The sequence below is a fragment of the Papilio xuthus genome, unplaced genomic scaffold (genome assembly GCF_000836235.2).
Source record: "Papilio xuthus unplaced genomic scaffold, Pxut_1.1 DF828037.1, whole genome shotgun sequence".
Lineage (NCBI taxonomy): Eukaryota > Metazoa > Arthropoda > Insecta > Lepidoptera > Papilionidae > Papilio > Papilio xuthus.
The window spans coordinates 853,574-878,110 of record NW_013530612.1 but is presented as its reverse complement, the minus strand read 5'-3'; the positions used below and the strand labels follow the sequence as shown (position 1 = coordinate 878,110).

The 24,537-nt window shown below is 33.5% G+C and overlaps 2 protein-coding genes across 5 annotated transcripts; one reads left to right on the top strand and one right to left on the bottom strand.

The window, feature by feature from the left end:
- Positions 1 to 1,960: 1,960 nt before the first annotated feature.
- Uba4 (Ubiquitin-like activating enzyme 4) lies at positions 1,961 to 11,460 on the bottom strand. Of its 3 annotated transcripts, none has more exons than XM_013308064.1 (11): positions 11,274 to 11,460; positions 11,019 to 11,128; positions 10,020 to 10,153; positions 9,246 to 9,366; positions 7,963 to 8,113; positions 6,972 to 7,058; positions 6,381 to 6,492; positions 5,893 to 6,003; positions 5,420 to 5,526; positions 2,289 to 2,514; positions 1,961 to 2,117 (listed from the first exon to the last, which is right to left on the bottom strand). In XM_013308064.1, the coding sequence occupies exons 1-11, from the start codon at positions 11,373 to 11,375 to the stop codon at positions 1,963 to 1,965; spliced, it is 1,416 nt and encodes a 471-aa protein (XP_013163518.1). In that variant the 5' UTR covers positions 11,376 to 11,460; the 3' UTR covers positions 1,961 to 1,962. The 3 variants fall into 3 exon arrangements, with proteins under 3 accessions (XP_013163518.1, XP_013163519.1, XP_013163520.1); XM_013308065.1 differs by lacking the exon at positions 1,961 to 2,117 and adding an exon at positions 3,548 to 3,806 and having other exon boundaries at positions 2,398 to 2,514; XM_013308066.1 differs by lacking the exons at positions 1,961 to 2,117; positions 2,289 to 2,514 and adding exons at positions 3,113 to 3,180; positions 3,548 to 3,806.
- A 212-nt stretch (positions 11,461 to 11,672) lies between these two features.
- Ns4 (Nucleostemin 4) lies at positions 11,673 to 24,324 on the top strand. 2 transcript variants are annotated; one of them, XM_013307854.1, is made up of 12 exons: positions 11,673 to 11,780; positions 12,237 to 12,334; positions 15,163 to 15,304; positions 15,967 to 16,114; positions 16,811 to 16,951; positions 18,058 to 18,268; positions 19,394 to 19,567; positions 20,357 to 20,559; positions 21,100 to 21,215; positions 22,024 to 22,158; positions 23,100 to 23,197; positions 24,092 to 24,324. In XM_013307854.1, the coding sequence occupies exons 2-12, from the start codon at positions 12,244 to 12,246 to the stop codon at positions 24,283 to 24,285; spliced, it is 1,653 nt and encodes a 550-aa protein (XP_013163308.1). In that variant the 5' UTR covers positions 11,673 to 11,780; positions 12,237 to 12,243; the 3' UTR covers positions 24,286 to 24,324. The 2 variants fall into 2 exon arrangements, with proteins under 2 accessions (XP_013163308.1, XP_013163307.1); XM_013307853.1 differs by having other exon boundaries at positions 11,728 to 11,836.
- The last annotated feature ends 213 nt before the right edge of the window (positions 24,325 to 24,537 follow it).

The window sequence follows — 24,537 nt, the reverse complement described above, 5'->3', positions numbered from 1 at the left end:
TTTTGGTAAAGATTGAATTAAAAAGCCATCAATTGAATCGTCATTTCAATCTTTATTTGATTCCTTCACAATGAAGACAGTTTTATCGTTGATTTTTATCATACGTAAGTACAATTTTATGTATTTCTACCCTAATGGGAGAACAGTTATGAAGTAAGGTTTATATATATACGTATAAAATCTTACTAATATTATAAATGCGAATGTTTCGATGGATGGATGAAAGTATCTCCGGTATGGCTGCATCTGTCGTTGAAATTTGACATAGATGTAGAACATAGTCTGGAAGAACACAGGCTTATTAAGTTTTTAATTCAACGCGAATGGAGTCACGGGCAACACATGTCACTGGCTGACAATGTAATTTATTGTTCACTAGCTTTAGCCCGTGGCGTCATCAGCAAGGTGCTAAAACTTAAAGAGTAGTCTATGTGTTCTTCCAGACTATGTTCTATATGTATGACAAATTTCAACGCAATCCATGCAGCTGTTCTGGAGATATCTTCTAACAAACATACATCTAAACAATCGCATTTATAATATTAGTAAGATTTAACTACACGTATCTATAAAAAACCCTATGAAACATATCGTCATCCTTGTCATTACCTTTGACAAAACAGAGATAAATATGTTTTAAACGGGGATTTTGTTATCAGAAACCTACAGTTAGTGTTCTAATTATATAATACAAACATATATGTTTGTATACGTTTGTTTTACATTCGTTTAAAAACAAACCACTATAATATGTTTTTTATTCGTTATTTTCTTTCATCATCAGCTCACTATACGTCCCCACTGAGGGGTTCGGAGCCTACCCTAAGTTAAGGGTGATTAAGCCATAGTCAACCACGCTTGGCAAATGCGGGTTGACTTCACACATATCTTTGACTTTCTCAGATATGTGCAGCATCACGATGTTTTCCTTCACCGTAACGTCAGATAAATGTACATATGTAAATCGGAAATCGTAATTGGTACATAGCGGGTCAAGTGCTTGACCCCTGAGACACCGACGCTCAATATATTAACAGTTATATATTAAAACCGTTATTTTTACAGTTATCAACGTTGTATTATCAAATCGAAGAGAACTTGATAATTATATAAAAAATATGCAAAAACAATTTGGGAAATATCCACCAATATTGGATGTAAGCGATGAAATAACTACTAAAAAGGTTATAGAAAAAGAAACTGTCAGTGAAGAATTAAAAAAATTAATAGGTCGTACTGGAGACGATGAAATTATGAATTACGATATAGATGATACCGATTTAAGAAATGATTTCTCGAAATTATAAATTCGATTAATTTAAAAATAAAATTAAAAAAAAAAAACAAATATATTTCATTCACTCACCTTTGTACATGGATAGGCTATAAGTTGTGGTAATTTGTGCCATTTCGATTTCCGCCATTTTGAATTTGACAGTTGATAGATGCGAGAATTCAAACTAATTATAGATATTAATTGAGTAATTTCATTCCAATCCAATGGCGTGAATAGTAGGGGCGTTAGTGTGTGCGATGGGGCGACTGCCTAGGGCGCCCTAAGCGCCAGTCTATATATATAAATGAATTGCTGTTCGTTAGTCTCGCTAAAACTCGAGAACGGTTGAACGGATTTATTTTATCTTGGTCTTGAAATGTTCGTAGAAGTCTAGGAAAGGTTTAAAAGGTGAGAAAAATAATATTATAATTGCCGAGAACAAATTTAGTTTTTTTTTTCATTCCACGCGGACGGAGTCGCGGGCGACAGCTAGTCAGATATAAAGAGACTAAACTCGCGAAATTCCGAAGATTTACGTTGACTCATGTACGAACGGCCTAAAAGTGTGACCTTTTCAAATTGTCATTAATTTGCGTAAAAAAAACTAAATTAAAAAAAATTATATCTATGGACTTGGGTAATAAAACAAAAATAAATATTTTTTTTATTTTTTTTAAACTTTATTTTCAATACACAGGGAAGTCATGGTCAATATATTCAGACCATGAATGTAGACCACCAATTAAATCCTTTATTTTACCTTTGTGGTCCTCATTTCCTTTGTCAAGTATAATTTTAGCTGCTATTTGAGAATCATTTCCACGTCTACATATAAATGTGACTGTAAAAAATAAAAATTATTAATAAAAATTTTATAAATCTGTCCGGAACCACTGAAAAGTTTTTGCTGAAATTTGTCATACACATAACAAAATCTGGAAGAACACATAGACTACTGTATTTCATTTAATTCCGCGCGACCGGAGTCGCGGGCGACAGCTAATATACAAACCTTTTGAATTTTCATCGATCATTTTCAATACTTCATCGACTTTAGCGTCTCTGAATTGTTCTATAGGATAATTAACAGCGCCATCTATACGACACATGTTAAACTCAGCTTCATTTCTAACATCTATCAAAAGATGGCGCTGTTTCATTGAACTATTTCCTAGTTCCTCCTTCAATTGGAATGCAGTAATCCTATTTTCCGACGGAAGAATTTGTAAATCTAAATCCTAAAATAAACAAAACTACTTTTTTATTTGTTATTATTGAAGTTTTTTTTTTTGTAAAATAATTGATAATAACGACAATAACATTAAAATATTTTAGTATCATGTTTTCGTTAATAATTTATCTAAATTTAATTATTAAAAATCTTTTATTTATTTAGGAAAGCCTTAGAAACTAAGATCCTCGGTGGCTCAGTGGTTAACTTGACTTGTATGCAGTTCCTATGTTCAAATCCCGTCATGCACCAATGTGTTACATATGTAAATTTATCGTATGTTGTTACGATGAAGGAAAACATCGTGATGCTGCACATATCTGAGAAAGTCAAACGTGTGAAGTCTTGCACTGGACCAGCATTCACTATCACATACTCTCACTTAGGGTAGACTCTACCCTCAGTGGGTATAGCTGATGAATAGTATATAATAAAAGGAATAAACAATTAAATAAATATACTCATCTATTAATAATAATAATTAACATCACACGGTACACATATGGCAACATTTTTATTATCAAAATTTATATCTGGCAATAAATTGTGTTCACTAAACATATCGCATATATCATTATCATTTTTCGGTTTGAAAATTTTGACATTTTTCATACTGGCAACATTAGTGAATGTCTTCCTAGATGCTGGCAACACTCCCTTACATTTCATATCACTGACATACAAATTATACAATTGGTATATATTTTTAATATTATCAATATTAATATATTCTATATTCGTACATAATCTACATTTAGATTGTGATTTAGGTAAACTATCTATATATTTGTCGACATTCAAACTTTTCATTGGAACTTTTTTTATTTTCTCCTTATCCTTTGACAACCAACTTCTTATCATAGCTTCCTTTATACCTAATGTGTTTAAAAACATAACCTTACATACAGACAACCTATCATCTTTATATATCAAATGTAGTAACTTCGAATCACCCTTCCTTGATATACCATCTTTATGTGTTAACCTTCTTCTCTTCGGTGGAACTAAATCTATTAAAGAACGAACATAACTCTTCTTACCTTTCCAATCTAATTGATTCCAGAAATAATTGAATATTTCTTCTCTCTTCTCTTCCGTGAACAATGAACAGAATCTATATCTTCTAGCACAATATTCAGATTTACATCGATTTCCTATTTTCCTTTCAGATTTTAAAACATCCTGTATATATTTCTTCTTATCACCATCTGTCGTACGAAAGCCGTAGTAACTCCTACCTTTCATACGTTTCTGCTTCTCTTCATGACGACGCTGTGATTTTAAAGGTTCTTGTTTCTTCTAGAAGTTTTAAAATAATTAACTAGCTATCGCCCGCGATTCTGTCCGCACGGAATAAAATCTTACTAATATTATAAATGCGAATGTTTAGATGTATGTTTGTTAGAAGATATCTCCAGAACAGCTGCATAGATCTTGATGAAATTTGTCATACATATAGAACATAGTCTGGTAGAACACATAGACTACTTATTGCGTTTTTAATGTTTTAATGGACGGAGTCGCGGGCGTCAGCTTGTGTTCTATATGTCGACAAAATTACAGCGTGTTCCATGCAAATGTTCTGGAGATATCTTCTAACAAACATCTAAACATTCACATTTATATTAGGAAGATTATAAAGAGGAAAGATTTGGTACTTATATATAAACTCAAAAACTACTAAACTGATATCAAAAATTCTATCACAATAAGAAAGGTTCATTATCACTGAGTGACATAGAATATATTTATTACTAGATTTTTTTTTATTTTGCCCAGAATTCAGAGAAAAAAGCTTTTAAATTTTAGAATATTCAATACTGCGAACGTTTTTTTTTTATTAAAAAAAACAATAAAAATTTGAATAACAAAATAAATAAAATTAACTTACCTATATAGAACATTCGCAGTTTTGAATTCAACACATAAAGCACTAAATAAATAAAACGCGTTTATAAGTATAGTCTTATATATTTAAATGAGCAATTCTTGTATATATATATAATTGGAATCTTGGAATCGGCTCCAACGATTTTCATAAAATTTAGTATATAGATGGTTTCGGGGGCGATAAATAGATCTAGTTAGGAATCATTTTTAGAAAATCAACAAAACAATTCAAATAAATTAAAGAAAAATAACAAAGCTGAAAAATATGACTCTTCCTGACATCTATTGGCGAATAATAACACTATTTTTTGTAAGCAAAATTGCTTTAAAGACACAACAACAGATGGCGTTGTTAAATATCGAAAAATATCATTCATATTTCATCATTTTATTAGTAATTCCTACTTAAATATAATTTCCAAAAAAACACAATTAAAAAAAATACCGAGCAAAGCTGCGGTCATCTAGATTTTAATAAAATAAATTATGACAATCCAATTTTATTTATATATATACATTGGACGAAGTTATGGATGAAAAGCTAGTAATTGCGTATTTGTAGTCTTTCCCTTCCCATCCTTTTCTTATAAGAATGAGAAGGGGAAATACATTTGATGGAAGGGATAAGTAAGGGAATTTTTTTATAGTAGAATCGAATCACCTAAAATTATTTGATCTGGACATCCACAATGTCAGAGGAACTACAGATTTTAAAGGCCTTTAAAGGAGATTTATGGGCGAATGCTATTTTGGCGAATTAAGTACTCACTGAGAGTAGTCTACCCTAAGTGAGAGTATGTGATAGTGAATGCTGGTCCAGTGCAAGACTTCACACATTTGACTTTCTCAGATATGTGCAGCATCACGATGTTTTCCTTCACAGTAACAACATACGATAAATGTACATATGTAACACATTGCTACATGACGGGATTCGAACTCAGGACCTGCAGTTCACAAGTCATGTGCTTTAACCACTGAGCTATCGAGGCTTTTGGTATATTTTGTATATTTTAACTTACCTTTTCTTTGGCTTGTGATTTACAAAACACTTCATAATCAATTAAATTTGTTATTTTTGGATTTTCAGAACACATTGGACAATTCGGATCTCGCGAGCGGAGTTTTACTGAAAAATTACAAAAAAAAAACATAAATTACTAAGAAAAAAAATCTTGTATAATAATGAATATAAGATGCATTTAAATTATTATATGTTAGTTTACAATCTGACGGTACATAATGACCGTCAGATTGTGAAATGAAAATTTTAAAACATCCAGTTTATAACTTGATAGATTATAAATTTTTCATAGTTCACAATCTGTCGGTGATTGATAGCCGTCAGATTGTGAACTTAAAATTTTATATAATTTAGTACTATCTTATAGTTCACTTGATAGATTACAAACATAATTCACAATATGACTGTGACATTTGATATATATTTAGCAAAATCGCCGTCCGTCAGTTTATAAAATAACTAGAAACGTACCTGTTCTAAAAGTCACATCATCTCCATCAAATATTAAAAATCTTTCAACTAATAATTTATCACGAGTTTGACCAACAATTAATTTTATAGCTTCCAAAGATTGTAATGCACCTAAAAATGAAAAAAATATTCAGTCGGGCAAAAATTATCACATGAGTCGGGCAAAATTATCACTGGATTAGTTCAAAATGTTTACTGGAGTCGGGCAAAATTATCACAAAAGTCGGGCAAAATGATCACTTGATTAGTTCAAAATGATCACTGGAGTCAGGCAAAATTATGTCTTGAGTCGGGCAAATTATTACTTGAGTCGGCCAAAATGTTCACTCTAGTCGGGTAAAATTTTCACTCTATTCTAGAGGTGACTAGACCATAGTCTAGTCTAGACTATGGCCTAGTCACCCTTAACTCAGGGTAGACTCTGAGCCCCTCAGTGGGGACGTATACTGAACTGATGATGATGATTACCCTACTAGTCGAACACTTACCTATAACCCCTGGTATAGGTCCGGCTACTCCATTAGCTGAACAACTCCCCACAGTCTCCGCTGGTGGTGGGTTGGGAAACAGACAACGGTAACAACCACCCTGATATAATTCCTGAAATTATAACAAACTAGCTATCACCCGCGACTCCGTCCGCGATAATTTAAAAAAAACTTAATAAGTAGTGTATGTGTTCTTCCAGACTATGTTCTATATGTATGACAAATTTCATCAAGATCCATACAGATTTTCTGCAAATATCTTCAAACAAACATACATCTAAACAATCGCATTTATAATATTAGTAAGACTAGTTATCACTCGCGATTCTGTCCGTGTAGAATTTAAAAAAAAACACTTAATAAGTAGTGTATGTGTTCTTCCAGACTATGTTCTATATGTATGACAAATTTCATCAAGATCATCATCTCGATCATGTATCTCTAGAACAGCTGCATAGATCTTGATGAAATTGGTCTTAAATATAGAACATAGTCTGGAAGAAAACATAGACTAATAATTAAGTTTTTAATTCCTTGCAAACGGAATCACAGGCTAGAGATAATAAATGCAATAAAATTAAAAAAAAATACCTTCTCATTTTGATTCCTTCCACTTCTATATCCATATATAGTTAACTGTCCTTCCATTTTTAATGCACTCCCTGATATCAAAGGTAACTGAAAAATAAAAATAAATATATTGACAAACATACAGACATACAGACAGACAACAAAGTGATCCTATAAGGGTTTCTTCCTTTCGATCAGAACCCTAAAGAAATTACAATCAAAAAAAAATATTCAACATCGGACCACTAGGATCAGAGTTACGAGGTAACACATTAAAATAAATAAACAAACAGACGAATCGATAACCTCCTCCTTTTTGAAGTCGACTAAAAAACTACAATTAAATAATAATATACGACTATATTAGTCTCAAAGTTAACTTGATTAACAGTTGGTTTCTGAGACAAAAATCTTTGTATAAAACATATCGTCATCCCTGTCATTCATTTTACAAGACAGAGATAACAATATGTTAACAGAGATTTTGATATTAGAAACCCACAGTTAGAGTTTAACAGTGGTAAAGTCCGCTTTAACATGTTCGCACGAATTGTCCTCGCTCAGTGAAATTCTGCATTTCGTCTGATGAGTGTGCGTCCCGGAGACCTAATTTAGTCCTCTTTCCCTTCCCACCCATTTTCTTATAAGGGAAGAATGGGAAGTGGAAGTGGACTTTCCGGATGAGAGGATGCATGGAAAGGGAAAATAAATTCTTTCGGTACATCCTTTACGGCGATTCCAGGTGACCGCTCGCTCGTTTGCCACCTTATAAAAAAAAATGCACAGAAAGAAAATATTTTTGATCTTAGTAACCCACTATTAGAGTGTAAACCAAGGTGTGTTTATACAAATGTTGTATGTTACGGTGAAGGAAAACATCGTGATGCTGCACATATCTGAGAAAGTGAAATGTATGAAGTCTTGCACTGGACCAGCATTCACTATCACATACTCTCACTTAGGGTACACTCTGAGTGGGGACTTAGAGCTGATGATAACTAAATTTCCTTACCTTATTCATCACACAAGCATCATTTAGTAAATATCTTGTTGGTACATTGTCTGTACAATCCAATATCACATCGTATTTAGAAATGATATCCAAAGCATTACTTGAATCTAACTGTAGCATATATGGAGTAATTTTAATATTAGAATTAATACTGAAATATAAAGAATATCATACTAGTTGTCGTCCGCGACTCCGTCGGCGCTGAATTAAAAAAAAACTTAATTAGTAGTCTATGTGTTCTTCCAGACTATGTTCTACATCTATGACAAATTTCAGTGAGATCCATACAGCAGTTCTGTAGCATTTATAATATTAGTAAGAAGACAGAGTTTGCCCATGACTTTAATATAATATAATAACCTATAACATGGCCGCATAAATCAGCTACATTCCAGTCAAAGCCCCGTCAAAATATTTAACAGTGGTAGAGTTCGCTTTAACATCTTCACACTAATTGGCCCGGCTCACTCAGTGAAATACCACGACCACACAGAAGACAGGCATCAAGTGGAAGCAAGCGTCCCGGAGGTCTAATTTAGTCCTCTTTCCCTTCCCACACTTTTTCTTATAAGGAAAAGATGGGAAGTGGACTATCCGGATGAGAAGATGCATGAGAAGGGAAGATATTATCATTCTGTGCATCCTCTCCTCCGTCGATTAAAGATAGGCAACGCATATGCAATTGCGTATGTCTATGGGCAACGGTCACTTCGCTATTTCAGCGATTTCAGGTGACCGCTCGCTCGTTTGCCTACTTTTGATATTATAAAAAATGCAAACTTGCGGACATACATACAGATAAACATTTAAAAATTCATTTCTCATTATTATCAATTAAATATACATCTTGTATATGAAATATAATAATATTTAGATTACTACCGCTGTAGTCACACACACACACAATCACACACACATCGGAAAGCTGGTGCTTGTTAAAAGGAAAAAAACAACCTACATATAAACAAAAGCAGTAAAGGATCATTATTGGTTGATATATTGTTCTTATTTAACAGTTTCATTTTCTTAAATTGTGTGTCTTTTAATTTTCTGTTCGTATATGTTAAACGCATTAAGCATACAAAGTAGTAATAATAAGAAGCGACCATCTACTATCTATTCCAGCTTTTTCATCTTGGGAAGGGGTGGCTTAAAACCAGCTCGACACTGGAATCTGTGTTGGCAAAGCTGAGCCATCCCCTTTTTCCAGCACTAGGATAACAGTGTGTTATATAATTTTGTTTAGTTTTTTATGGCAATAAAGTTTTATTATTATTACTCACCTCTTCAATGTCTCCGCAGCACTTACAGCTTTACTTTTGTTCTGATCACATTCAGCGTGCAGTATTTGTCTATGTATGTTTGTTAAATCCACTTTATCATAATCTATTATACCTATTTCACCTGAAATATATAACGTATACATATAAGACTATGTAATTTCTGTGTACAAGTCTTGGCTGAACGGATAAACAACGGTAAACAACTGAACAAATGTATCACATGTGCGTAACTGAAAACAAAGTTAACAAGTCTATGTGTTCTTCCAGACTATGTTCTACATCTGTGAGAAATTTCATCAAGATCCGTTCAACCGTTCCGGAGATATCTTCTAACAAACATCCATTCATCCATCAATCTTACTTCTTACTAATATTATAAATATGAAGGTTTAGATTTCTAACAATTGGGTTGTCCTTTTTCAGACACAACAGAACTGTACTCCGTCTACCTCTTTGTTCTTTGCTACGTAATCTTTCTTTTAAGTTTTCAATTACATTCAACCTTGGTGCTGGCGAAATCATCGAAATTAAACAATAGAGTCCACTAGTAATTAAAAGAAGAAGAAGAAGAATGTTTAAACGGATGGATGGGTGAATATTTGTTAGAAGTTGTCTTCATAACTGCTACTTGGATCTCAAAGAAATTTGGCATAATCTGGAAGAATACATACGCTATTAATTAGGTTTTTCTTGTTATTCCTCGCAGACAAAGTGGCGGGCAACAGCCAGTAAACAATATTAGTAACAATATAAAAATTAAAGTTATTAACTCACCAACTCCAGCACCAGCTAAGTACACAGCAGCAGGACAGCCAAGTCCACCAGCACCCACAATTAGTACTTTAGCCTTACACAACTTTTCCTGACCTGCCACTCCGATATCTGGTAGTAATATCTGTCTACTGTATCTGAAATATACATGAAAGTATTGTCACTTTTACAGTTAAAAGCTTGATACTTAGATTTTTAGGCTGTTAATCTTACTAATATTATAAATGTGATAGTTTAGATGGATGGATGGACTCAATGGTCCTTGATGATATTTGGCACAGATGTAGAACATAGTCTGGAATAACACATAGTCTATTAAGTATTTTTCAATATGGTATTATGGAGTAGCTGGCGATAACTAGTTTCATATAAATTAACATGATATTCAAAGATTATGAAACATTTGCTTTCGAGTGTACAAAATAACAATAGGGAATAATAGATAAAAGTTTATTTAGAAGTATATAAACCATGTGAATGTTTATAACTCTTAGATCTCTAAAGATGTTAAAGCGGGCTCTACGACTATTAACTTAAGTAATTAACAGTCGTAGAGCCCGCTTTAACATCTTCGCACGAATTGGCCCAGCTCGACTGGTGAAATACCACGACCACACAGATGACAGGCGTCAAGTGGAAGCAATTCCGCGTTTCGTCTGATGAGTGTGCGTCCTGGAGGCCTAATTTAGTCCTCTTTCTCTTTCCATCCTTTTCTTTATAAGGAAAGGATGGGAAGTGGAAGTGGGCTTTCTGGATGAGAGGATGCATGCAAAGGGAAGATATTTTCTTTCTGTGTATCCTCTCCTCCGTTGATTAAAGGTAGGCAACACATATGCAAGTGCATATGTCTATGGGCAACGGTCACTTCGCTATTTCAGCGACTTCAGGTGGCCGCACGCTCGTTTGCCACCTTTTGATATAAAAAAATTTTTTGCCTAAATATTGTTTTTTGTTTTGGTTTCACTTATCCAGGTTTGACTTTATAGTTTACCTCTAACTTACCTTTCAATAGCCCACTTAGGAAGTTTATCCCCATATTGAACTTTTCCTACATTACTTTCATTCCGTGAATACAATGTCGTGAATTCTGGTTGTGTATCGTTTGACTCCATCTATAAGTAAAAAGTAAGTTGTTGTAAGTTTTAAGTAATGTAATTTTTTTTGGTAAGCATTAACAATATTAATATGATAACGATAAATAAGAAACAGGTTTTTCTTAATGTTTCTAGTAGTAATATTTAGAAGATTTGATCATACCGGCATCCAATTTCTTTTCATTTCAAATAACTCGTTCTCTTTCTCTTGTAATGTTTTACGTAAATGATCTATTTCCTGTTCTAATCTTTGTATTTGCTCCATTTTAATTACAAAATAACACTTATATTTAATTAGAAATAATTAAATTGTTAAGATAAAATCAAAAAATACAATAATTGTCGACATTGACAGCTTGATTAGATGACATTGACAGTAACGTGTTTTTTGAAATTTGGGCAAAAGCTTATAAAGTCATAGAGCTTGTTTCCGTGTGAAAAGAATAAAACAAAACGCTGATTATGTTACAAAAGTTATTAATTTAATATTGTTGTGATGATAATTTTCAATTAATTAAATATTTGACATACAATTAAAGATTTAACAGGGAAACAAAAAGGGAAATCTCATAAAAAAGCACGTTTCTCTAATTGACAGCTGTCAGTTTCCACGAAACCATTGGAAACTTTGAAACGAAACTGCATATCGCATTCCATAAAATTAACCCAGGTAAATAATTGAAGTTTCTCGAATTTCTTCACCGGTTCTTTAACAAACTATATAAAGTAAGTCCGTGCATAGTATATTCGTTTATTTATAATTGCGGTAAAACAATTTAAGAACACTTTCTCTTCTTATTTGACTTTATTACTCCGCATTTGCCTTTTTGTTTCATTTTTTAACTTTAAGTGCAAGTATATTTGTATGAGAAGAATAATATAAAATCTCCTAATGAAGTTTGACTAATAAAAGTTTTTTAATTAAAAATTTGCGAAGAAATAACGGTAACCTACTTTTCATAAAAACTTTTCACAAGTACAAAACTTTTATAAGCGAGAGTTGAGTTCCCGACGGAATTCCTCCATAAGTGAGAAACAAACCTCTATACGTGAGAAAAATATCGAGGTTACTCTCTAATTATCCAGTTTAGACTTTATTTAGTAATTAAAACTTTTTATGTTCCAGATTAAAAATGCCGCAGGCTCGTCGTAAAACCCCTTTCAGTGGCAAAGCTAAGAAGCAACAACTGCAAGCTAAAAAGAACAAGAACTTGCTATTGTCATGTAAGTTTCACATTATCTGATGAATTCAGTAACAGTAGCTACTTCTTGTCTTTTTCCTCTTTTCTCAATCACCATTCTGTATTTTTCTGTATCGAAAATTGGCATAGTATCTATTTCTCATACATACTTGTCCAATTTTTTTTATATGAAATGTAATATTTTAAGAATAAGGTTAATAAATGATAAAATAATAATAAAATCTTCTATTCAGACACATGGTCCATACAAAACAAAAAATACAAATTTATATTCTAGCACAAAAATAAAACACGAAATTCTTCAGGACATATGTAGACATGTCCACATCGCCAGCGCTGGACTAATATAGATAGCATGAGTAGGGTAATTTGTTTTGTCTGGTAAAGAATTGTATGGGATCTTCCCATTTCTGCCCTTAGGCAACACATCTGCAACTATTTATTATTGTATACTGGCTGTCACCTGTTGGTTTGAAAAAAAATAGTAGCCTATGTGTGGAGCTCGGTGACCTTCCAATTTGGTAACAATAATGAAGTAACAGCCCGATCCGAGGCTCCTGAGGGAGCCCTCCAGTCTTGTTACTCGTAAATGAGGTTCGGGCTAAGCTCCATCTGCGCTCGTCCACCTCAAGTTGAAACTGTACATGCCTCTTCAAGGCACACAGTGACTACTCAGTCACAAAAAAAGCCTATTTGTTGTTCCAGACTATGTTCTACATCTTTACCAAATTTCAGCAAAACCTTTTCAAACGAACATCCATCCATCTATCCAAACATTCACATCTATATATAAAAGAAAGTGGTGTTAGTTACACTATTTATAACTCAAGAACGACTTTACCGATATGCCTGAAAATTAGTGAGGAGGTAGCTTAGAGCCAGGAGACGACATAGGATACTATTTATTCTTTTTTTTCGCATTTAAGCCTTTTAAGAGCTGCTTTTTATTTAACTAATATATAGATAATATTAAGTTTTTTTTTATATATCCACGCGGGCGACAGCTAGTTTATTATATTAACAAGAGTACCTGGATGACCGAGCTTTGCTCGGAATTTTTTTTTTAAATTGTGTTTTTTGGAAATTATATTTAAGTACGAATTACTAATAAAATGATGAAATATGAATAATATTTTTCGATCTTACCGATAGAAAAAGTTAAGTTTATGTGTAAGTTGATTATCGATAAAACACGAATAAAATGACATTTTCTAAAAATTATTCCTAGCTAGATCGATTTATCGCCTCCGAAACCCCCTATATACTAAATTTTATGAAAATCTTTGGAGCCGATTCCGATATTCCAATTATATATATACATATATAAGAATTGCTCATTTAAATATATAAGATTATAATATTAGTAAGAAGTTGTCAACGTCTCCTTGCTAGTATAGCTATCTAAGATCGATTCATTTGCCATCCCAATGTTCGTAAGATTGTTGGGATCTCATTGTTGGAACATAAGAAAAGACTGTAACTTATTGTTCAACTAATTATTCCGTGCAGAATTAAAAAAAAAGTTAATAAGTAGCCTATGTGTTCTTCCAGACTGTTCTACATCTATACCAAATTTTAACAAGATCCGTGCAGCTTTCCTTTAAATAAACATCCATCCATCTAAACATTCGCATTTATAATATTATTAAGATTTATAACATGTTTCACGAGCGTCGGTGGCTCATGGTTCAAGCACTTGACTTGCAATCTGCAGATCCTAGGTTCGATTCTCGCCATGTACCAAGGTGTTTTTCGATTTACGAATTAAAAATGTACATTTATCGTATGTTGTTATGGTAATTGAAAACATCATAATGCAACTTGCACATATCTGAGAAGAAATTCAAAGCGTGGTTGTCTATGGCGTAGGTGCCCCTAACTTAGGGTAGGCTCCGAGCCCCTCGGTGGGGACAAATAGTGAGCTGATGATGGTGATAGAACATAGTCTGCAAGAATTAGTAACCTATGTGAGGTTACTAATTATGAGTTTTTATAATTCTGCGCGGACGGACCTAAAGCTGATGAAGTTACCTACACATCTCTCAAAGGTAACCCCGACAGAAACAGACATTTCTATGCGAAGTCGCGGGCATTAGCTAGTTTTCTGTAAAGAAAACAAGGTTTTACCCTTAGTTTATTTCATATTATATAAGTTCCACCTCATATAGGTGGAACTTTTGCAAAAATTATAAAAACTTACAATCTTTTAAGCAATAGTAGATTTAGAGTGACAACAATTTGATATCCAACAGACATGATGCAAAGCACGTAATAAAACGATATCGTCTAAATAAATGAGACAACGTCATCTGTGGACAGATTTTGTAAAAGATAAAAGCGCTTAACTACGCAGACTCCAACTAACACGTCATAAATCAATACTTAAACACATTTTTCACTAGCTTTATGAAAATCGAACCAAGCTAGTGGAAATTGTGCCTTAGACAGTCGTAAACCGATATTGAAATGGTTTATGTTATACTCGTCGTGCGTGACTTATTACGTGCCGAAATAAAAAAAAAGCTTAGTTACTTGTGTTCTTACAGACTCTTCTATACGTATGCCAAATTTCATCAAGATACGTGCAGCCGTTCTAGAGATGCATTCAAAAAAACTGTTAGACATTCGCATTTATAATATTAGTAAGATTAATTATTCTAGTATTAACAAGAAATTTAAAAATATATGTGAAGTCAACCCGCACTTGACCAGCGTGGTTGACTATAGTCACCCCTAACTTTGGGTACGTTCCGAGCTCCTCGGTAGGGACGTATAGTGAGCTGATGATGATGATGATATGTTTGTATTCAATACAGCCATGTTTTAATAAAATAATCTTTATATCCACAGCATCGACAAGTTCAAACGCATATGATGTGGTCTCAGTGAACTATCAACCGAAAGCAAGAGGCCGTAGTGATGCAAACCGATACGCGCTTAAGTTCTATAGAGAAACTGATGAAGAACTTAAAATGAAGAAAGAGGATGCATTGTGAGTATAACTTGTTGACAACTCCGTCTGCTCGGAACTTAAAAAAAAAACTTAGTAACCTATGTGTTCTTTTTTTATCTTATATATATAAAAGAAAGTCGTGTTAGTTACACTATTTATAACTCAAGAACGGCTTTACCGATACGACTGAAAATTGTTGAGGAGGTAGCTTAGAGCCAGGAGACGGACATAGGATACTATTTATTCATTTTTTTCGAATTTATACCTTGAAGAGCTGCTTTTTATTTAACTTACTAATATTATAAATGCGCGAATGGTTGATGTTTAAAGATATCTCTAGAACGGCTGTACGGTTCTCGATTAAATTTGGCATACATATAGAACATAGTCTGAAGAACACATAGGCTACACTAATTAAGTTTTGTATATACACGTGGAGAGAGTAGCAGGCGACAGCTAGTATTGAATAAACCAGTACTTGAACACAAACACACCTGATTGGAATCAAGTGGCTATGTGATAGACTATGTTCTACATATATGCCAAATTTCAGCGGGATCTGTTCAGTCGTTCTGGAGATACCTTCTAACATACATCCATCCAAACATTAACATTTATAATATTAGTAATATTTTAGTCTAATGGATATTTTCAGTCCTGCTGATGTTACCTCTTGTTTTATCTACATTCTTAAATTCCAGGAAATCTTTAAATCCCGTATCAGAGAAGGATATGGAGATAAATCCATCAGATTATTTCCCATCGGACATATCATTCCCGAAGCGACCACCATGGGACTTTACTATGTCAGTTGCACAACTTGATGCACAAGAACAGAAGTATTTTAGGGTAAGTGATTAGTTATTGGCCACTGTTAACAAAGACAATTCTTTTTTCTAATCTACATCGGTCTCAGAGTGTACCCTAAGTGAGAGTATGTGATAGTGAATGCTGGTTCAATGCTAGACTTCACACATTGACTTTCTCATATGTGTAGGTTGCAGTTTTCTTAACTTAGCTTTATTTTAACAGTTAACTTGTTATGTTAACATCTGATGACAAATATTATTTATGTTTTCAAATGTATAGAACCTTTTATTTTTATATGGCTTTTTTTTATATCATAAGGTGGGAAACGAGTCTGCGGCCACCTGATATCGCTGAAATAGCGAAGTGACCGTTGCCCAGACCTACGCAATTGCATATGCGTTGCCTACTTTTAATCGACGGAGGAGAGGATGCACAGAAAAAAATATTTTTCCTTTCCATGCATCCTCTCATCCGGAAAGTCCACTTCCACTTTCCAATCTTTTCCTTATAAAAAAAGGACTAAAGAAGGTCTCCGACACGCACACTCATCAGACTGTAGTTGGGATTACTTCGCACTTGAGGCGTGTCTTCTGTGTGGTCGTGATATTTCACTGAGCGAGGACAATTCCTGCGAACATGTTAAAGCGGGCTCTACCACTGTTAAAATTATGCTACTAACTTTTAATACAAACATATTTTGACTATAGTTTTGATATTGGTGTTTTCTTTTTTCAGGAGTACATAGATGGTCTCCAAGCATCGGAACATTGGAAGGATATGTCTTATTTTGAACTGAACTTGGAGACATGGCGTCAGTTGTGGCGTGTATTGGAAATGTGCGATGTACTGTTGCTTATTGTGGATGTTAGGTTTGCTGTGAGTTTCATAGATTTTTAATTAATTTTTTTTTATGTTTAGTTTTAACTTTATATATGTAACTAGCGAACCCGACAGACGTTGTCCTGTCTACACGTCTTTAATTCGAATATTATTTAAAATTTGACACTGCGATGGTAGCGCCGTCTGTCGGATCCAATGTAAAACATTCCAAAATCAACAACTACTAATAAATTAAAAATTAATTAAAAAAACATTGTCCAGCGGACAAAATTGTGAATCTAAACCATTCCCAGATCCCCTTGAACACACACAAAAAATTTCATCAAAATCGGTCCAGTCGTTTGAGAGAAGTTCAGTGACATACACATGCACAGAAGAATTATATATATAAAGATAACTTAGTAAATAGGTTATATGTTCTTCTAGACTATGTTCTATATATGTGTCTACTTTCATGAAGATCTGTTCCAATCCAAACTTATACATTTACTAACTGTCGCCCCTGACTAAATTAAAAAAAACTTAATTGTCTATGTGTTCTTCCAGACTATGTTCTATATTTATACCAAATTAAAGCAAGATCTGTTGAGCCTTTCCGGAGATACTTTATAACAAACATCCATCCATACATCCAAAACTTTCACATTTATATTAGTAAGAAATAAGATTGTTAGATTGCTTTAGTTCTAAGTTTATATACAGGATGTTCCCAAAAATATATTTTTTTTTAAATCAAAATATTAGCAGATTTTTTTGTAAATCTTTATATATATAATTCTTCTGTGAGTGTGTATGTCACTGAACTTCTCTCAAACGACTGGAGCGATTTTGATGAAATTTTTTGTGTGTGTTCAAGGGGATCTGGGAATGGTTTAGATTCACAATTTTCATCAAATATTAACTTCATATTAATTTATTCAAATTAAAGACGTGTAGACAGGACAACGTCTGTCGGGTCCGCTAGTTTACTTATTTTTCTTTTACCATTCCAATTAAGCTTTATGCTTGTGCTAGGATATGGTTTACGACACTCAAATAGCGGGATTCGAACCCCAGACCTCGTAATCGAGAATCCATACCCTTAACCATTAGGCTATTGACACTTTAATATTGCGATTTAACTTTAAATATTTTTATTTAAGGGCATGATGTTTCCACCATCTCTATACGAATATGTAGTTAAACAAGAAAAGAAAGATATGATATTAGTACTAAATAAGATAGATTTAGTACCGGCATCAGTGGTAGCGGCTTGGAAGGAATATCTTATGAACAGATGTCCCGGTTTGAAAGTTGTATATTTTACATCTTGTCCGGGATATAATTTGAGAGGTGCTAGCAGTGATAAAGCTGGTAAGTGGAGTCAAACTAATTAGTATTTAACATGTTGGCTGCCATATCGGTCATAGCGGCGGTGGCTCAGTGGTCAAGCATTTGACTTGCAATCTGCAGGTCCTGGGTTCGAATCCCGTCATGTACCAATGTGTTTTACATATGTACATTTATCCGACGTTCTTACTGTGAAGGAAAACATCGTGATGCTGCACATATCTGAGAAAGTCAAAGATATGTGTGAAGTCAACCCGCACTTGGTCAGCGTGGTTGACTATGGCCTAATCACCCTTAACATAGGGTAGGCTCCGAGCCCCTCGGTGGGGACGTATAGTGAGCTGATGATGATGATGCCATATCGGACTATGTGTCCGACAAACCATACTTCCATTCAATACCTCGCAGTGGTTTTTTAATCGAATTGTTATATACAGCGTGACCCGATAAGCCCCATTAAGATGGTTTTGGACAATATAAGAAAAAAAAAATCGTTTTTCGAAAAATCATTCTGGCAGCTAACGTGTTAATAAAAATAGTTCCTGACTTTATAAAAAATAATATTGAAAAAATTCTTTCCTGTTTTTGCAATAAAAAAAATATTGTAATCGATTTTGAAATTAATGAAATTTTTCTAATTATTGTAAAAAGATATTCTACTATTTTTTTTGTAGAAACGGTGTAAATTTTTTTTTTGCTCTTTAGAGCATTTTTAATTTATTTTTAGCCTTTGTCTAGATTCAAATATGATTTTTTATTAAATCTAAGAAGCACATAGCAATAAGTTTAATTATACAACAATATATTCGCCCGCGACTCCGGCCGCGTGGAAATATAGAGAACTTAATGTTTAGATAAGTTAAATAAAAAGCAGCTCTTCAAGACATAAATTCGAAAAATAAAATGAATAAATAGTATCCTATGTCCGTCTCCTGGCTCTAAGCTACCTCCTCACCAATTTTCAGTCATATCGGTAAAGCCGTTCTTGAGTTATAAATAGTGTAACTAACACCACTTTCTTTTATATATAAATAATATTGTGAAATAAATGTAGTTAATATTGAGTCATAACTCAACAATTCAAATCTATATAAACTGAACTATTGAACCGATTCTTAGCTGATTTACAAAATCTAACTCTGGAACTAGGTCTTCAAGTGCGCAGACGCAAAGGTAGGCAACGTATGTGCGCGGAAGGAGCCACTAAAATATTAGAAGCTTGCAAAGAAATTGTCAATGGACAAGTTGATTTGACATCGTGGGAGAAGAAGATCGCTGAAGAGAGTAAAATAGAGTTTGATGAAGATGATGACACTGAAGTTGGTAAGAGATAGAAAATAATTTATCATCTGTCTGTCCTTTTCGCACTTATGTAGAATTCTCCAGTCTAGTATCACCTATCAAATTCATTAAAATTTGTAGACAAGATTTTAAATTAAAAACAAAAAAGCCTATATACAGCGTGTTCCAAAATTCAAAGATAAAACAGTAATGGTGTATAGCCAAATCGATTACTACACGGGGATAAATACTAAAAATAATCCATCTCTTTTTGTTTAAACGTTATATTAACTTTTGTAAATTTTCTTATAACATACCCTCCATCCATATGATCAGACACTGCGGCTACAAATATGAAGATATTCCTGCAATTTTTTTTGTATTACCTAAGTAATATAGCTATTTATTCTAGTGTCAATAATTAAAATGCTTAATCATGTCACCTATCAAATTCACTAAAATTTATAGACAAGATTTTGAAATTAAAAAAAAGCACCCTATATATTAAGTAAAAAATCTGACTACACTCAGAAGATTAGATATCAAATTACGCGTCAAAATTAATTTAAAACACTAGCCGTTGTCCGTGCAGAACTAAAAAAAAACTTAATTATTAGTCTATGTGTTCTATGGCCTAGTCACCCCTAACTTAGGGTAGGCTCCGAGAACGGTGGGGACGTAGATGATGATGTGCTCTTCCAGACTTCATCAACATACATGCATCCCTAGAGATATCTTCTAACAAACATCTAAGCATTCGCATTTATATTAGTAAGATTGTCAAGGTCCTTCAAGGGTCTCAGAAACTCAGTTTTTAATTTTTTTTTTCAGGTGAAACAATCATCCAACAAGCCGATACATCATATTATAGTCATGAAAAATATAAAAATGGCATATTAACAATAGGATGTGTTGGCCAACCTAATGTTGGAAAATCATCCTTGATGAACGCCATAATGGGAAGGAAAGTTGTATCCGTATCAAAAACGCCGGGACATACGAAACATTTTCAAACTATATTCCTCACTTCACAGGTATCATCATCAGCTCACTATATGTACCCACTGTAGGTCTCAGAGTCTACCCTAAGTGAGAGTATGTGATAGTGAATGCTGGTCCAGTGCAATACTTCACACATATCTAACAGTGGTAGAGCGTGCTTTAACATCTATGCACGAATTGTCCTCGCTCAGTGAAATATCACGACCACACAGTAGACACGCCTCAAGTGGAAGTAATTCCAACTACAGTCTGATGAGTGTGTGTCATGGATACCTAATTTAGTCCTTTTTCTTATGAGGAAAGGATGGGAAGTGGAAGTGGACTTTCCGGATGAGAGGATGCATGGAAAGGGAAAATATTATCTTTCTGTGGATCCTCTCCTCCGTCGATGAAAGGTATGCAACGCATATGCAATTGCGTATGTCTATGGGCAACGGTCACTTCGCTATTTCAGCGATTTCAGGTGGCCGCTCGCTCGTATGCCACCTTATAATATAATAAAAAACCTTTGACTTTCTCAGATATGTGCAGCATCACGATGTTTTCCTTCACCATAACTATTTATTTATCAGGTACGTCTGTGCGACTGTCCGGGCTTGGTGTTTCCATCCAAAGTCCCCCGACCCATACAAATATTGATGGGGTCATATCCTATCGCACAACTCAGAGAACCATATACTACTATAAGGTAAATATAAAATAAAACAGCTTTTGCACGCGTTTTTACCCGTATTAAAAAAAGAAAAACTTTCTAGTTTCTTACTAATATTATAAATGCGAATGTTTAGATGTATGTATCAAAACGTGGATTTAAGAAGTTCTTTTGCCCACGCCAAATGGATATCTATGGTCTGCCTACCCCTCTGAGTTATAGGCATGAGTTGTGTTTGTTCTTACTAATATTATAAATGTGAATGTTTAGATGTATGTTAGAAGATATCTCCAGAACAGCTGAACAGATCTCGATGAAATTTGTCATACATAAAGAACATAGTCTGGAAGAACACATAGACTACTTATGATATAGAAATATGTACAGTCTCGTGTTATTATAACTTTGATTTACATATTTCTTTAATAACTCTGAAACAGTTCAACATATCTTAATGATATTTGACACAGATATATAGCTGTCGTCAATAAATCACTGTAGCAAATAAAAAAAACTTAATAAGTAGTCTATGTGTTCTTCCAGACTATGTTCTTTATATATGACAAATTTTAAAGAGATCCATACAGCAGTTCTGGAGATACTTTCTAACAAACATCTAAACATTCGCATTTATAATATTAGTAAGAACAAACACAACTCACGCCTATAACCCAGAGGGGTAGGCAGACCATTTGGCGTGGGTAAACGTACCTCTTAAATCCACGTTTTGATACATACGTCTAAACATTCGCATTTATAATATTAGTAAGATGGTCACAAATAAGAAATTAGTTTTTTCAATCTTTTTTTTAATATTAAAATATGCATTTAATAAAATTTTCAGATACTTAGCGGAAAGATTAGATTTACCCAAACTGTTACGTATGGATCATCCAGATAACGATGACACATGGTCACCTAGAGATATATGCGACGGGTGGGCCAAGAAACGTGGTTATCTCACCGCTAAAGCTGCTAGGTGAGGAAGTCCTATCATGTTTTAATAAATTTGTAATTTTTTTATAATATTACAAAGTGACAAAAAAAATCGCCCAAATGGCGAATCGTAGATGGATACTTAATTACAGATGCGTTGGGGACATACAGAAAGATATTTCCCCTTTCTAAACCAAATCCTAAGTCGGGAAGGGAATAGGTTTAGAATTTGTCCTCTGGCACATACTCATCAGATTATAGTTAAATTCAATGAAAATGACAGATTATATTAAACATGTCACTGACTGACAATGTCATTTGTTGTCTATGGATTAATTTTGTCTAGTTTTAATGTTCAATATAGATGATATATACATGTCTATATTTAACGTACTTTAAAAAGGTGAATTTAAATTCCTTTTTATTTTTGTTACTTTTTTAACAGTGGTAGAGCCCGCTTTAACATCTTTGCTCGAATTGTCCCAACTCACTCAGTGATATACCACGACCACACAGAAGACACGCCTCAAGTGAAAGTAATTCCAACTACAGTCTGATGAGTGTGCGTCCCGGAGGACTAATTTAGTCCTCTTTCCCTTCCCACTCTTTTTCTTATAAAGAAAGGATGGGAAGTGGAAGTGGACTTTCCGGATGAGAGGATGCATGGAAAGGGAATATATTTTCTTTCTGTGCATCCTCTCCTCCGTCTATTTAAAAAAAACTTTGTAACTCCACTCCTGGTTGTCCGATTTTTGTAATTTCTTTTTCATTCGGAAAGTATTGCATTTGGTCCTATTTTTTGAAAAATAAAAAAAAATCCAGTAGTTTTTGAGTTATTTTCATTAAAAAATCTTACTTATAAAAGTAAAATTGTTTAATATTAGGTTTGTTATTCTTACGAGGAATTACTGCCACTTTAGTTTATTAATCTGCTTACCCCTTTTTAAATAACAAGCGTGAATTTATTGTAATTTGTACTTTTAGATTGGATACGTACAGAGCTGCGAATAGTCTTCTGAGGATGGCTTTGGATGGAAAGATTTGTCTATGGTTAAGACCACCCGGTTTTACTGAGGAACGGGGTAAGTAATACACGGACTGCTTTTGTTTATTTAATGGTCGCCATACAAGCACTGAAGTTTTCAGTTATTTAAAAAATGCTATAGTAATCTTGTTGACCTTTTAAATGGTATTTATGAAATAAAAAAAAAAATTAGATTGCTTGCTATTTTTTGTGTTTCCCGTTGGGCCGTTGGACCCAACGAATTCATTAAAATAATTTGCCCAATGCGATTTTTTTTAATTTTTCCGTACAAAATAGTTTATTTTTATAAGCATTTTTTTAAATTATTAAATATCGATAGAATTCGGAGTAATTAATACGAGACGTTAATTTTAAATGTCGCATTTTTTTTCCTTTTTTATTTTTTTATTTGGTGTAAGTATTATTGAATTTTAATTATTTTATATTATTATTTTAATATTTTCAACATGTCTTGTTTCTTTTTTTTGATTAAATTGTGTTACAAATGAAAGGTCTACATGCTGCTTCATCTTACTATGACTGAGTAGAAATGTTACATACACCAGCTCACTATAGATCCCCACTCAGAGTCTACCCTAAGTGAGAGTATGTGATAGTGAATGTTGGTCCAGTGCAAGACTTCACACATTTGACTTTCTCAGATATGTGCAGCATCACGATGTTTTCCTTCACCGTAACAACATACGATAAATGTACATATGTAATAACACATTGCATGATACATGACGGGATTCGAACATGGGACCTGCAAGTCAAGTTAACCACTGAGCTACAGACGCTCGAAATGTTACATACATGTGTAAATCACGTGACAATACAATATTATGATGACACGGAGCTGATCTCATGATGCAACTTCTACAGCCTCATAACAACTTCACAACCTCATCCAGTCGAAACAAAAACTATGACGTAATTTTTTTTTTTTCAGATAAATACGAATCTTGTGAGGAAATAAAATACGTGAAATGGGTACAGGCGTTAACAAATGAAGTGATCGAATCAGATTCTGGGAATTCAGATAATTCTGATTCAGGCAAAGATTCGGATGCTGACAGCGAGAGTGACGGTGAAGAGCAGACAGCTATAGCTAATAAATTTGCTGCTTTAGCTCATGTTGATTAAAAAAACAAAAAAATATATTTTTTCATTTTTTATTTTATAAAAATGACCTTGGAAAGTATAATATAAAAGCCTTAATAATATTACAAGAATAATATTGCTGCTATTTTTTTTTTTTTGTGAAAAAACGTGATGCTCCAAAAACAGTATTATAAAATGGTTTTTTTGTAGATTTTTTTTAAACTTGTTTGATTATAAAATGCGCAGTTTTTTTTTTGATTTAAAGATATTTCCATTATGTGAGTATAAATATAT

Bases quoted from the DNA above. Each gene is read 5' to 3' on its own strand.
- Uba4 (XM_013308064.1), bottom strand. From the start codon at position 11,375: ATGGAGCAAATACAAAGATTAGAACAGGAAATAGATCATTTACGTAAA. The intron at 10,154-11,018 runs GTAAGTTAGAGG...TGTATATTTCAG, and splicing joins CCTAAGTGGGCTATTGAAAG to ATACAGTAGACAGATATTAC. The intron at 9,367-10,019 runs GTGAGTTAATAA...TATATATTTCAG, and splicing joins CTTAGCTGGTGCTGGAGTTG to GTGAAATAGGTATAATAGAT.
- Ns4 (XM_013307854.1), top strand. From the start codon at position 12,244: ATGCCGCAGGCTCGTCGTAAAACCCCTTTCAGTGGCAAAGCTAAGAAG. The intron at 16,115-16,810 runs GTAAGTGATTAG...TTCTTTTTTCAG, and splicing joins AAGAACAGAAGTATTTTAGG to GAGTACATAGATGGTCTCCA. The intron at 22,159-23,099 runs GTGAGGAAGTCC...TTGTACTTTTAG, and splicing joins CTCACCGCTAAAGCTGCTAG to ATTGGATACGTACAGAGCTG.